The sequence below is a fragment of the Capricornis sumatraensis genome, chromosome 3 (genome assembly GCF_032405125.1).
Source record: "Capricornis sumatraensis isolate serow.1 chromosome 3, serow.2, whole genome shotgun sequence".
NCBI lineage: Eukaryota > Metazoa > Chordata > Mammalia > Artiodactyla > Bovidae > Capricornis > Capricornis sumatraensis.
Genome location: NC_091071.1, coordinates 134,672,638 through 134,686,555, shown reverse-complemented (window position 1 = coordinate 134,686,555; position 13,918 = coordinate 134,672,638). Strand labels below are relative to the sequence as shown.

General features: G+C 42.2%; 2 protein-coding genes across 2 annotated transcripts in view; both read left to right on the top strand.

Annotated features, from left to right (window-relative positions):
• Nucleotides 1-3,716, top strand: part of MPP4 (MAGUK p55 scaffold protein 4) — a 45,244-nt gene extending 41,528 nt beyond the window's left edge. Inside the window, exon 21 of the mRNA XM_068969282.1 lies at nt 3,525-3,716. Within this exon, the coding sequence (XP_068825383.1) occupies nt 3,525-3,716 (192 nt within the window). The remainder of the gene's footprint in view (nt 1-3,524) is intronic.
• A 2,386-nt stretch (nt 3,717-6,102) lies between these two features.
• Nucleotides 6,103-13,918, top strand: part of TMEM237 (transmembrane protein 237) — a 32,341-nt gene continuing 24,525 nt past the window's right edge. The window contains exons 1-5 of the mRNA XM_068968796.1: nt 6,103-6,120; nt 7,578-7,609; nt 8,201-8,211; nt 9,111-9,167; nt 12,078-12,215. Coding sequence (XP_068824897.1) covers nt 6,103-6,120; nt 7,578-7,609; nt 8,201-8,211; nt 9,111-9,167; nt 12,078-12,215 — 256 coding nt within the window. The remainder of the gene's footprint in view (nt 6,121-7,577; nt 7,610-8,200; nt 8,212-9,110; nt 9,168-12,077; nt 12,216-13,918) is intronic.

Below are 13,918 nucleotides of genomic sequence, written 5' to 3'. Positions count from 1 at the left end.
TGGAATAATTTTGAGCTGCCTGTATATTCAAGCTCAGGGGAGTGTTCCTATGTTGCTGGAGAATTTGAGTGATATGTCTTGTTTTGGAACTTGTTGGCCCTTGGGTGGAGCTTGGTTTCAGTGTAAGTATGAAGGCATTTGATGAGCTCCTATTGCTTAATGTTCCCTGAATTCAAGAGTTCTCTAGTGTTTTCAGGTTTTGTATTTAAGCCTCCTGCTTCTGGTCTTCAGTTTTTACAGTAGCCTCTAGACTTCTCCATCTATACAGCACCGATGATAAAACATCTAGGTTAAAGATGAAAAGTTTCTCCACATTGAGGGACACTCAGAGAGGTTCACTGAGTTACAAGGAGAAGAGAAGATGGAGGGGGTAGTTAGAGGTAACTGGAATGAGATGCGGTGAGATCAAAAGAGGAGAGAGCAAGCTAGGCAGTAGTCACTTCCTTATGTGCGCTCTATAGTCTGGCCCGCTCAGGTATTTACGGAGTTATACAGGGAAGAGGAGAGGGAGGAAGTAGACAGAGGTGACCAGGAGGATAAGAGAGAGGAATGAGAAGGAGAGAGACAAATCCTGCCAGTAACCAGTTCCTTAGGTGTTCTCCACTGTCTGGAACACACAGAGATTCACAGAGTTGGATAGAGAAGAGATGGGGGAGAAAAGAGACAGAGGCCACCTGGTGGAGAAAAAGGAGAGTCTATAGGAGAAAAGAGTGGTCAAGCCAGTAATCTCACTCTCAGGTAAACTTGGGTCGTGAAGTTTGGGTTTTTAAATGAACATAATTGACAACAAAAACCTAAGAGCAAAGGTTAAAAATCTAGAGTAGAGGTTGGATTTTCAAAAATACAATATTAAAGAAAAGAAGCAGAAGGAAAACGCAGGAAAGAAAGAAAGAAAAAAAAAACAAAAACAAAAACAAAAACAAAACCAAGAATTATTAAAAAAAAAACAAGCAAACAAAAAAAACAAAACAAACAAACAAACAAAAACCCCACCAACAACCATCCAAAGGCTATATATGGTGTTTGCCTTAAAAAAGAAAAAAAAAAAAAAGTCTTTTTTTTTTAAAAAATAGTAATAATAGGTTATAGTAATAAAAATTAGAGGAGAAATAGAAGATTTAACAATTAAAAAAAAAGGTTAGGAAAAAAAAAAGAGAAAAAAAAAAGAAAGAAAAAAAAAAAAAAAAAAGGAATGATTTTTAAAATAGTAAAAATATATCTGGCTCTTCTCTGATGTTTTGGGCCGTGTGGGATCACTTCCAAGGTGGTTCCCTCTGTTTAACTTCTTCCGTTTGCTGGTTTTTCAGGCTCACTAGTTCAGTCGCGCTGTGGGGAGGGGGAATGCCGCAAACTAATAGCGCTGTCGTGTGCTCTCAGTGTCACAGCCCCGCTTGACCTGTCCCTTCTCGCGGCGCACAAACCGCTCCGGCTCTACGATGCACAGCCGGGAACCGTCTGGGGCTGGCCCTAGGCTGCGTGCACTTCCCGGTCCAAGCCGCTCATATTTGGCGCTCAGGCAGCCCTCAGAGGCACAGATTCGGCTGGGACTGCGCTTTGTGCCCTTCCCAAGTCCGAGTAGCTCAGGAGTTTGGCGAGCGTGATCGCCGCGGCTTGTCACCTTTTCTGTCGCTGCTGCTCAACTTTCTGGGTGGACCGCTGGCGTCCCCCGTGAGGCAGATTGTGACTGTCCAGCACCCCCAGAAGTCTTAGCAAAGAAGCCCGCTTGCAGTTAGGTAAGTAAAGTCTCTCCGGGTCTGCAATTGCCCCTTTCCAGTCCTTACGGCTCTGGCTGCCTGTCCCCGGCGGGGGATGGTCTGCAGCCGGCTTTTTCCGTTCCGTCCTTTGTTCTGTGCTCGGTCCTGGCGGCGTCTTATGTTCGAGCTTTTCGTGCGGTAGCTATCCCACAGTCTGGATTGCTAGCGCAAGTTAGATCGTTCTGGTTGCGCGTGGGGCGTTCCTGCCCGATTCTTACAAAGCACTGCAGCCCGCGCCTCCCGCGCGTCCCTGCCCTGCCCCCACTTCCCAATGGCGGATGCAGGCGTCTGTGCTGCTTTTCCGCTGGGGGAGTTACTGTTGGGCTTGTAATCTCTTGGTTTTAATTATTTCTTTATTTTTCCTTCCTGTTATGTTGCCCTCTGGGTTTCCAAGACTCGCCACAGACTCGGCAGGGAGAGTGTTTCCTGGTGTTTGGAAACCTCTCTTCTTAAAATTCCCTTCCCGGGACGGGCTTCCCTTCCCGGGACGGGCTTCCCTTCCCGGGACGGAGTTCCCTCCCCACCTCCTTTGTCTCCTTTTTCGTCGTTTATATTTTTCCCTACCTGTTTTTGAAGACAATGGTCTGCTTTTCTGGTTGCCTGCTGTCCTCTGCCAGCCTACAGAGGTTGTTTTGTGGAGTTTGCTCAGCGTTGAAATGTTCTTTTGAGGAATTAGTGAGGGAGAGAGTGGTCTTCCCGTCCTATTCCTCCGCCATCTTTATGCTCCTCTGTGTTCAACTCTTAGCGACCCCATGGACTGCAGCCTACCAGGCTCCTCCATCCATGGGATTTTCCAGGCAAGAGTACTGGAGTGGGGTACCATTGCCTTCTCCAATGCTAATCTTCTACATCATTCCAATTTTAGTATATGTGTTGCTGAAGTGAGCATGAGTTATCTTTGTATTATCCTTTACCTCTCATTATTTTTATCTTCATTATTTTTTCAAAGGCTACTGTATGGAAGTTTGATTCTCCAGTTAGCATTTCAAACAGTGGAGTCTATGGATATGTTCTCTGAGTCTTAATTAAATTTTGTTCTCAGTTTTATGGCGATCTGAAAAGTTAACAAGATTGTTTCTAGGTCTTGTGTATGGTCACCTTGCAAAGGAGTACTGCCACAAGATCTCAGTGCCCATATTTATATTTGTATTTATGATAAGTTGTACTAATTATTGTAGACAAATAAGAAAATAATAGCAATGAATTTAATGTATTAGTGCCAAGTGAAGGCCAAATGATCTTGACTAAATAAACTTTCACAGTCGTAGAAACAGACAATATTATAGGTGAAGTCAGTCATCATGAAGAGTAATTTAGAAATGCCTCATTTGAAGAACCATGTCGTACCATCATGTTCAAAGTGGCCATTTGTGTCTACAAAATAATGTCATTCTTATCAGATTAATGTTCATTTGAAATTTATGTTTAATTTTTATTTATATTTAACTGATAAAATTTCCTTGGTTTTATGTTGTATGTGGTTTGAGAGCTCCAAGTGTTTAGATAATAGAATAAGATAATTTAAGTCCAAATAGGAAGTTGAGAGGATTGGTTGGCTACAAACTATTAACTCAACTTTATGAAAACTTGGTGTGGGAGACAGTAAGTAAGACTAAACACAGAAACATAAGTTTTGTAGTTTAGAGTGGAGAACATTTACAAGACCTGTTTTTATAAACAGCTACAGTTCTGAGTATAACAACATAACTGCCTGTTATTTCTATTCATCTCATTAAGTTTGCTATTTGTATTTTTCTATTTTTCCTAAAGGATGAAGATCTACAAGAGATGGAGGATTTAGCCCAAAAAATGGAGACTCAGTTTGGCCAGTTTTTTGATCATGTGATTGTGAATGACAACTTGCAAGAGGCATGTGCCCAGTTGTTGTCTGCAGTTCAGAAGGCTCAGGAGGAGTCTCAGTGGGTACCAGCAACGTGGGTTTCCTCTGATACAAAATCTTAAAGAGGCCTTCTGCTTAATACTGGAGTTTTAACAATGTTCACCTGTTCCCTAGAGCTGGAAAAACAGCTGTAATCTAAAACATCAGTGTCATATTTGCTCTGTTATAATATGTGCAACTGCAAAAGTGCTGCAGTTTGTTCATCTTATTTGAAAGAAATCTGTATGGTTATGTAGAGTTATCTCTTTGGATTTCAGGGGAAAAAAATGTTTTTCTTTACCTTATATGCAGCAATTGGTAGGGAACAGTGTTAAGTCACTGAATATGAGGACCTTTCATAGATTTCACGTGGCCTTTGTGTGATTCAGATAAAAAAGCTTTCCTAAATAAAATATGTTGTATTTAATTTCAGAAACTGTATTTTACCTTATGAAACTTGTTTTATAACCATGGATTTTTCAAAAAGTACACAGTTTAACTGCAAGAAGGAAGGATTAATATACAAATCACCTCTAACATCAAAACTTACTGAAACAGCACTGTTCTCATTTTACACATTAAGCTACAAGGAAAAATTATTCTTTTGATCAGGGCTGTAGCAATCATTAATTTCCCCAAAAGCCAGTATCTACATTTATGCCTAAATTAGGAAAGAGCAATGAATTTTAGTGCTAAACACCAACGTCTGAGAAACAAGGGGATAAGGATGTTATTCCACCAACTCGAGACTTCCAGTCGCTCTTCCTGCCTTTATATATGTTCACCCTCTGGATCACTCCCTTGTTGTTCAGTCACTCGGTCATGTGGACCCCAAGGACAGCCAGGTTCCCCTGTCCTTCACTATCTCCTGGAATTTCCTCAAACTCTTGTCCACTGAGCCGGTGATGCCATCCAACCATTACATCCTCTGTGGCCCCCTTCTCCTGCCTTCAGTCTTTCCCAGGGTCTTTTCCAATGAGTCTGCCCTTGTCATCAGGTGGCCAAAGCATTGGAGCTTCCACTTCAGCATCAGTCCTTTCAATGAATTGATTTACTTTAGGACTGACTGGTTTGAGCTCCTTGAAGCCCAAGTGACTCTCAAGAGTGTTCTCCAACATCACAGTTCAAAACCATCAATTCTTTGGTGCTCAGCCTTCTTTTATGGTCCAGCTCTCACATCCATACAGGACTACTGGATCATTCCCTAACTTTTCCCATACCCGTGCCATTCATCTGCTCTTCCTTAACCATTGAGCAAATTGAGTGTATGCTTCAAAATATCTGTAGTTTTTTATTTAAAGTGACCAAGCATTATTTTTCTCAGAAACCCAACCAAACAAAACGAACAAAACTGTCATTTTTTAACACTTAAGTGAGCCCAGATTTTATGTCGTGCGTCTTTGGATGGAGGGTAAGCAACTGGAGAAAATCTGAGAATTGCCTGTTTCAACATACACTCACTCATACCCGAACCTAAACATTAGGTCTGGTGGCTTAAACGCTTGCGTCTCAACCCCGAAGCCTCGGAACTCGAAGGCTGCCAAAGCGGAGGCGGGCGGAGACGTGGCCCGGGGGCGGCGGCCTAGTCCGGCACTGCAGAGCCCCCGCCTCCCGCTGGTCCCGAAGGCTGCAGCGTTGCGGGGAACCAGGCTCCCGCCGGCAGCAGTTGCGTCGAGGGAGCCCAGGCGGGCACAGCGCCATGAGGGCCGACTCCAGGCTCGGGGTGGAAGAGGACCATCGGGTGAGCGGTGAGGGGCGTGTCGGCCGCTGCCTTAACGCGGCCGCTACCTCTGGGGCGGGACCGACACCGATCTGCTGGGGACAAGAAGGGGCGAACCCCAGTCTGGAAGCTCGCGCATCCGCCCCTTCTGCGCTCACAGGATAGGGTTTGGGAGCCGGGCCTAGAAGTTCTTCCCAGGGCCGGACCCGAACTTCAAAAGCCGGGAGGAGAGCCAGGCGTGAAGTCTCCGGGGGGCTGAGGGTGTTGCCATGACGACGCCTCACTCACTCCGACCCCGCCCCTGCGGGTACGGGGGTTGCCAGCGAGGCCCTTTTTATCGACTCCTAGAGAGCATTTTAGCTGCTCAGGAAAGAGATGTTTGCCAGCAGGGATTTTTAATCCTGGTCTTCTCTCACTTCTCTCGAACAAATCACTGCAACCACTTGGGAAACCATGGGAAAAATCGTGATTGCTACTCCGCATCCGCTGGAGTCTCCCCTCCCGGGGCTCCGACTCCAACGCCCACTTTCCCGCAAGAGTAGCCCGGAAAAGCCACACAGCGTCTCCATGCCCCCACTCACTCCCACCCTGCTGCGTGGAGGTTGGGGGTCAGAACGGCCTGTGCGGCGCAGCTTGATGACGCATTGCGCCTGCGCGCGCGGCCCACTAGGCGGGTGTGAACCTCGGAGGGGTGTGAGTTACCCGCGCTCGGGAGCCGGCGGCTGCCGGAGAGCCCAGCTTTAGACGCAATGGGGAAGAAGCAGGTGGTAAGCGAGCCTTAGTTACTTTAAGTTCAGTTGAGCCGTTCTACTTTTGAGGAACGTAGAGGTTGAGTTTTGGATGAACGACACGTCATTTTTGCGGGACTTTTGAAATGAGGAGTTGTCGTCTGAACTGTATCTTTGGTTAGAACACGGTCCATAGCATCTTTAGAACAATACTGTTTGTAGACTGATGGAACAGTACCTATCCTTTGCCAGTTCAGTTCTGGGTACCGCATAGTGCTAAGACAGCCGGCGATGTCTTAGTCTTGTAGCGTTTTTATTAACACACTTTTTGAACGAATGGATAGCTAAATGGGACAGTTGTGGAACAAGCAATGAGTTGTTTAAAATTTAACCCTTCAAAATCAATGTCTTCTGCTAGCAGCTTGAGATACTTGGAATATTAAACTGATTACTAGACATATTTGTTAGTGTTTTATTTTGAAAGATTCCAGAGTGCTGCTTAACTGTAATTTCTGTGACCTACAAGCACTTCTTAAAAAACGTGTTATTTTATATTGGCCTATAGCCAATTAATGTTCTGAACACTTTCCTTGTTCATGTAAAGTAGGAAATTTATAGTACATTTAGAATTTTTTTCTTTCTGCCCTAAATTGGGTGTTTCACATTGTATTCAGAATATATTTTTTAAAAGGTTACTATGTTGTGTTCAGTTCAGTTCAGTTCAGTCGCTCAGTCGTGTCCGACTCTTTGCGACCCCATGAATCGCAGCACGCCAGGCCTCCCTATCCATCACCATCTCCCGGAGTTCACCCAGACTCACGTCCATCGAGTCTGTGATGCCATCCAGCCATCTCATCCTGTTAGTAACATTTTAAAAACGTTACTATATAAATGTTAGTATTTTACTCTGTGATTTAAAACCTCCATTGGCTTCCCATTGAATTAAAGCAAAATCTAAGTTCTTTCTGTTGGTCTTCCTAATTAATTTGCCCATGCCTTGATAACCCTGCTTCACCTTTATTGGCCTTCTTTTATCTGAAACTCTCCAACTCCAATCTCCAGTAAAAGATTTTGTATTTGCTCCCCTTTGGCTCCTTTCTTATTCAGGTCTCAGTTCAAATACCTCAGAGAGACTTTTCCTAACTAAAGCAGCATTCTTCATTCATATATATATAAATATATATGCTTAATGTTATCTTCTAATACATAACCATTAGGATGTACTTTGCATAAAGCAAGGATCTCTCGGTTCTGTTTATTAATGAATGTATCCCTAACGCTTAGTGCAGTGCCTGGCCTGAAGATAGGAATATAGGAAGGAAGGAATTTTATGTGAAATTTAGAAGTGATGGAAAAAATTAAAATTGCCCATCTGATTCTCATCTGTATCTCTTGGGTTTCATTTGATGAACAGGTTTATCAAAAATTTGAAATACAGGAAGTAAAGATGCTCCCAGGCCTTTACTTACAAGCAGTTTTCTGTCTTTTTCCCATAGCGTCCTCCACGAGCCCTTCCACCTGTGCCAAGGTAAAAATAATTTACATTAATTTTATTATCTAGTTTAAAAAATGCAAAATGAATAAAGTGAAAAAATTTGACTAGTACCATTGCACAATTATAATAATTCAGAAAAGACTTCAAGTTTAAAGATGAAAAATCCTTGAATCATTAAGATAACAGTTGTAATTAAACATTCTGTTTCAAAGACTGAATGTTCACATATTATTATCCTGGGTCTGTTCTGAATGTTTTAATGACTTGATCAGAATTCTGATCCTCTTTTGTTTGCGAGAATAGTTTCCTCAGAGTTTAAGCTGATTTTAATCAGTGGCAGCATAAGAGTTCTTAATCTGTTTAATCCACTTTATTAATAGACAGGGAGTATGTATATGTAGGTTCAGAAAATATTGGGGTTATTTTGTTAGTCTTATTAAACAGCTTATTACTTATAAATAATAAGCTCGTTTGTAAACTAGCTGATTTTCTGTGAAAGCTAATTTTATTTTAAGTTTGTAATGATATAAGTCAATTTACAGTCTGACAGTTTAATAGATTTCTAATTAAAAGAGTTTCTCTTTTTGTCTCTGTCCTGATTAAATTTGTTGGTGTCATGTAAAGTGCTATTCAAGGTGAGTTAGTTTTCTGTTAATGTAAAATTTTCTAAATACAGTATTTGATGTTTGAAAGTTAGTTTTTTCCCCCTTAATTTTCCCTTAAATTTAAATCTAAATAGTATACTTTATAATGTCACAATTTTTTTTATCATATTAATCTCCTATGACTGCTGATACTATGTGACACTAGTTATATGGTTGATATTTGACCTTAGAAGTTAAAAAGCGTTCATCCTTGAAAGGAGTCACCTAGAATATAACTGTTGTCTTGCATGTAGTTCTGTGATAGGGACTACATCTTCTTTTGTCTCATTTCATCAGGATAGAGTGGGTTATGTCACGCTAACCCCCAAATCTCAGTACTTAATATCATAAGGGGTTTTTCTGGTTAATGCAAAGTCCATCGTAGGAACAATCCAGGACAGTTACCTTCCTCTGCCTCTTCACTAATGATGCAATGATCTCAGCTACTTCCATGCTGAAGTTCTGCCATCTTAACGTGAGGCCCCCTCAGTTGCCACAGCAAGGGGTGGGGAAGCTGGAGGGTTACTCACTGGCTCTTTCAATGTCTTGGCCCCCAAATGGCACAGAACACTTCTGCTCACAGCCTCTTGGTCAGGACCAGTCATAGGCCCCAGTGCAAAGGGGCGGGGAAATGTAGGGGATCAGATGAATATTTGATGAGCCCACTTTCTGTCACAGTTTATAACTTTACCGACCAGCCGTGAGCTACTTGTATTACACTATGGGCTTCCTTTAACTTTGTCAATTTCTCACCTTCTTCCCCTAATGTATAGAAGTTGACTGGACCCAGGGAAGAGAAGGGAAAGGTCTTCCCCACTAAAAGTTCCCTTTTCACCCTTCCTTGCATTGGCTTTTAGGCAGCCTTTTCTGATGTTCTTTCTCTTTTATAGATGATATCCCACTTAGTCGTCCTAAGAAAAAGAAGCCCAGAACGAAAACTCCGCTTGGTAAGAAGTTGTTCTTTGTTGTGTGGGATCACAAGTTTTTCCAGGACCTCGGACATGATAAACATCACAGATCAGGAAGAGGCAAGGCCCTAACAGTCCTAAGTCACTGCTGTGTTAAAGACAGGATCAAGTTCACTCTGAAGCAGTGGGATCCTGGTGGTAATGAGGGATAAGGCAATGGGCAGGCTGAAGAGGATCTAGAAACATTTGTGGAATAAAGGGTAGAGCTGCCCCAAACCTTAACTTCCACAACTTTCTTGGACTCTTTGAGGTCTTTTATCCCCAGATAACGTAAGTTGTCTTAAGCTGTGATCAGTTCCAGACCCTTGAACAGGATACTGGATTTAGAGACACAAGGTTCTTGTATCCCTCATTCCAGTCAGAGAATCTACATTAAAATATGAGTCCGAAGTCAGGGCCATATCATCCAGGTACTAAAACTCCCATAATGAGCAAATGAACTTTTTTTTGTCTTATTCACTGATAATCTTGGATGTTCTGCCGGTAACTTGAACTCAGCATGTTCAGTATTTATTATTACTTCCAACAGTAAGTTTTACTTCTTTTTTTTTTTTTTTTTTAATTTTATTAGTTTATTTGACTGCACTGGGTCTTAGTTGTGGCATATGGGATCTCAGTTTTTGACTCTGCTGGGTCCTTGTTACTCCATGTGGACTTTCTCGAGTTGTGGCAAATAGGGGCTACTTGCCAGGTGCAGTGTGTAGGCTTCTCACTGCTGTGGCTTCTCTGGTGGAGCACGGGCTCTAGAGCACACAGACTCAGTAGGTGTGGTGCACGGGCTTAACTGCCCCGCAGCGTGTGAAATCTTCTGGAGCAGGGATCGAACCTGTGTCCCCTGCATTGGCGGGCAGATTCTTTACCACTGAGCCACTGGGGAAGTTCAAGTTTTACTTCTTACTTACTTTACTTTTTTACTTACAAGATTTGTTCATGGACGCCCCTGCTCTCCCAGGGACTAGGGCTGGAAACCTCAGAGACCCCTTTGAATTTTGTCATTTTCACTCTACTTTCTGCCTCTCACAAACCTGCTGCTGCTTCTTTCTTCCTTTTTATTTATTTAGTTATTGTTGGCTCTGCTGGGTTTTTGTTGCTGTGCATGGGCTGTCTCTCATTGCCGTGAGCAGGGACTACTCTTCATTGCTGTGCGTGGGCTTCTCGTTGCAGTGGCTTCTCTTGTCTTGGAGCACAGGCTTTAGGTACATAGGCTTCAGTAACTGCAGCACATGGGCTCAGTAATTGCGGCTTGTGGGCTCTAGAGCACCAGCTCAGTAGTTGTGGTCCATGGGCTGTGGTCCGCAGCATGTAGGATCTTTCTGGACCAGGGATTGAACCCATGTTCCCTGCATTGCAAGGTAGGTTCTTAACCACTAGACCACCAGGGAAGCTCAAGCTTGCTTTTCATATAGTAGATTTAATGTATTTTTCCTGCTGTCATTTCCACTGCCACAACTATGGTTAGTCTAGCACCTTTCTTCCTCTCACCTGAAGTATTGGGGTTGCCTCCAACATTGCTGTGTACTTCTAGCTTCCTTTCACCCTACTTTGTCCTGTCCACCACTGCTGGATGAACGTCCTGAAGCTCATAGCTGGTCCTACCTTATGCCTGGTCGGAAACTTATATTAGCTTATCATTGCCTAATAAATGGAGTAATACATGGTGAGTGTAAGAAAAGAGAAAAATGGAGATGGATGTGTACAGAAAGACATATAGACATGGAACAAAAAGAAAAGAGAGGCAGAGAGACTTAGATTCACAAAGATACTCGCTGAAATGCTAGGCTCTAAAAGTGTACTCACAGTTAAGTACAGACATGTCTTACCTATGGACTTAAAATGGTCACTGGTGAAAAATGTAATAAAGACTGAATTGTGGGAACAGAGGTACAGCTCTATCCCAGCTACCAACTATTTTTCTTGTAAAAAAGAAAAAATCAGTGCTCTCGACAAAAGGGATATATTGCTGGCTTTTGTTAAAATTGTTGTTCAATTAGGTTATTTCAAATTTTTCACTCCAACAATTTGCAGTTCTTCTACATAAAATAGTGGATGATGGGGAAGAAGAGATATTTCTATAAGATGGATTGCTAGCAGTGAGACTGATGAAAGGACCTGTGCATTATTAATATGTTTCTACTAAATTGCCTTTAACAGAGCTTTAGTTATCTTAGTACCAGCAACAGAGTTTGAATGTCACATTTGCTAAGTCCTTGAGAAAGCTGGAAAATATCAACTTAAAAAAATTTTTTTTGTTAACCTAGTGGATAAAAAGTAGCTTTAGTGTTTCCATTTCGCTAAATACTATTGATAATACTAATATACTAATACGTCTGTTCATTTGTTCACTCATTTGTATTCTTTTGTGAAGAAACTGGCAAGGGAATGTATGAAGCAGAATTCAGATCTGCCAAAATGTGTCAAAATCTGTTCAAAGATTTAATGAGGGGAGAGATTTATAAGTTCTCTGTTAACTCCAGCTATCCATGATGACTTTATCATGTGTTAATTTATAAATGAAGGACTAAACTTGATATTTAGAGGCTGGTAATCCTCAAGGCGTAAGAGAGTTCCCTGTGGTGATGGTTTCTGTAATGTTTTCACTTTTTTGACAGTCAGAAGCGGTTTTCCTCCTCCCTGTCTTTTGTTCTTCTTTCTAGTCCCAGGTTTCTTTCTTCCTCAGTCTTCCTTGCTGCCTCATTTCTTTGTTTTTTCAACTTGAAGCCCAAAGTTACAGGTAAGGGGGTAGGAAATCAAGACTTGGGGCACAATTAGTTTTGTGAGAGAAGAGGATATTAGATAGGAAACGTTCCAGTTCCCCTTTCCCCATATTTTTGAGAGTTAGCAGTCTCTGCTCAAGTTATCCCCATATCCCCCTACTCTGTTTCTCTGTAGCTAGTACTTCTTCGGAAGGTCTTGTTCAGACTGCTGTTGACAGGCCACCTGAGGGCAGCGAGCCACCAACCAAAGACTCCATAGAACATCAAGAAGCTCCTGTTCAACGGAGGCAGAAGAAAGCAAGGCTACCTCTTGGTATGTAAAGAAACCAAGGTTAGGTTGTGACAACAGTTGTGGTTTGAGGGATGTGATTAAAACCTGTCTGTTTCTATTTTTCCCCACTCATATCCAGTTCTTTCTTTTTTTTTTTTTTTGCTTAAAATTTTTATCACTAGGGTAACTCCAGAGGGTTAAGTCAGGAATATTTTAGAGGATCTCTTTTGATCATGAAGTGAAGTGAAGTGAAAGTTGCTTAGTGGTGTCTGACTCCTTGTGACCCCATGGACTATACAGTCCATGGAATTCTCCAGGCCAAATACTAGAGTGGGTAGCCTATTCCTTCTCCAGGGGATCTTCCCAACCCAGGTATCGAACTGGGGTCTTCTGCATTGCAGGCAGATTCTTTACCAACTGAGCTGAAAAGTGAAAGTGAAGTCACTCAGTTGTGTCCGACTCTGCGACCCCTTGGACTATAGCCTATCAGGCTTCTCCGTCCATGGGATTTACCAGGCAAGAATACTGGAGTGGGTTGCCATTTCCTTCTCCACGAGATCTTTCTGACCCATGGATCGAACCTGGGTCTCCCACATTGCAGGCAGGTGCTTTTACCCTCTGAGCCACCAGGGAAGCTGCCACCAACTGAGCTATGAGGGAATATATGTACAGATTATGAGAGAAGGGATGCAATTTCAGAAGCAAAATAGAAAGTTTAGATCTCAGCGTGCCTTCCGATGGACAATGTCTCTTGACAGTTCTGGAGGCTAGAAGTCCAAAATCAAGGTGTCCACAGGGCCATGTTTCCTCTAAAGTTTGTAGGAAAGAATCCACCCTAGCCTCTTCCAGATTCTGGTGGTGGTTTGTAGTTCTTGGCATTCTTTGGCTTGTAACAGCATAACTCCATTCTGTGTCCCCATCTTCACTTTTTTCCCTGTGTTTCTGTGTCCAAATTTGGCCTTTCTTATAAGGACACCAGCCATTGAATTTAGGGCCCATCCTCATCCAGCATGACCTCATATTAACGTGATCACATCTGCAAAGACCCTATTTCTAAAGTCTCATTCACAGCTATTGGGGATTAGGACTTGCATATATCTTTTTCAGGAGACACAATTCAATCCAGAACATATGTACATACACACACATACAGTAAAAAGAATGGAAGGATATGGCAAAGTGTCAACAGTGGTAGGATTTTTAGAAGGCAGAATTAGGGATGATTTTAAAAAATTTTCTTTCTTTATGTTTACTAAATTTTCACATATTGTATGTGTAACTTTTATAATAATTAGAAAATGACAATAGATTTTATTAGAGTAAAAAAAGAAAGGACCAAATATTGTAAGATTAGCTTTCTCCCATTAACATTAGCCCCAATGAATGGTTTATTACAAAATAGTTCCCAAGACTATTTGTTTTCTTAGAAAACAGTAGATTCTTATTAGATGAAGAGCTTACAGGAGTAGAGAGCAGGAACCAGAAAAGTCAGGAGAGTGGAACACAGTTTTGAGAGGCAAGTCGAAGTGGGATGCCACAGTGCCGGGGAGCAGTAAGAGGAGAAGCAGAGGGCGGAAGAGGGGGAAAGAGGCAGAAATGATCCTCAGACAGTTTTACCAACAGTTTATTTCCTTTAATTCAAGGACAGTTGAATTAAAACTACTCTCTCAGTAATTCACTTAGGGTACAAAGTTGAAAATCAAGATGGATACCAAAATACCTAGTTTTATAATTCAGGAGAAAAT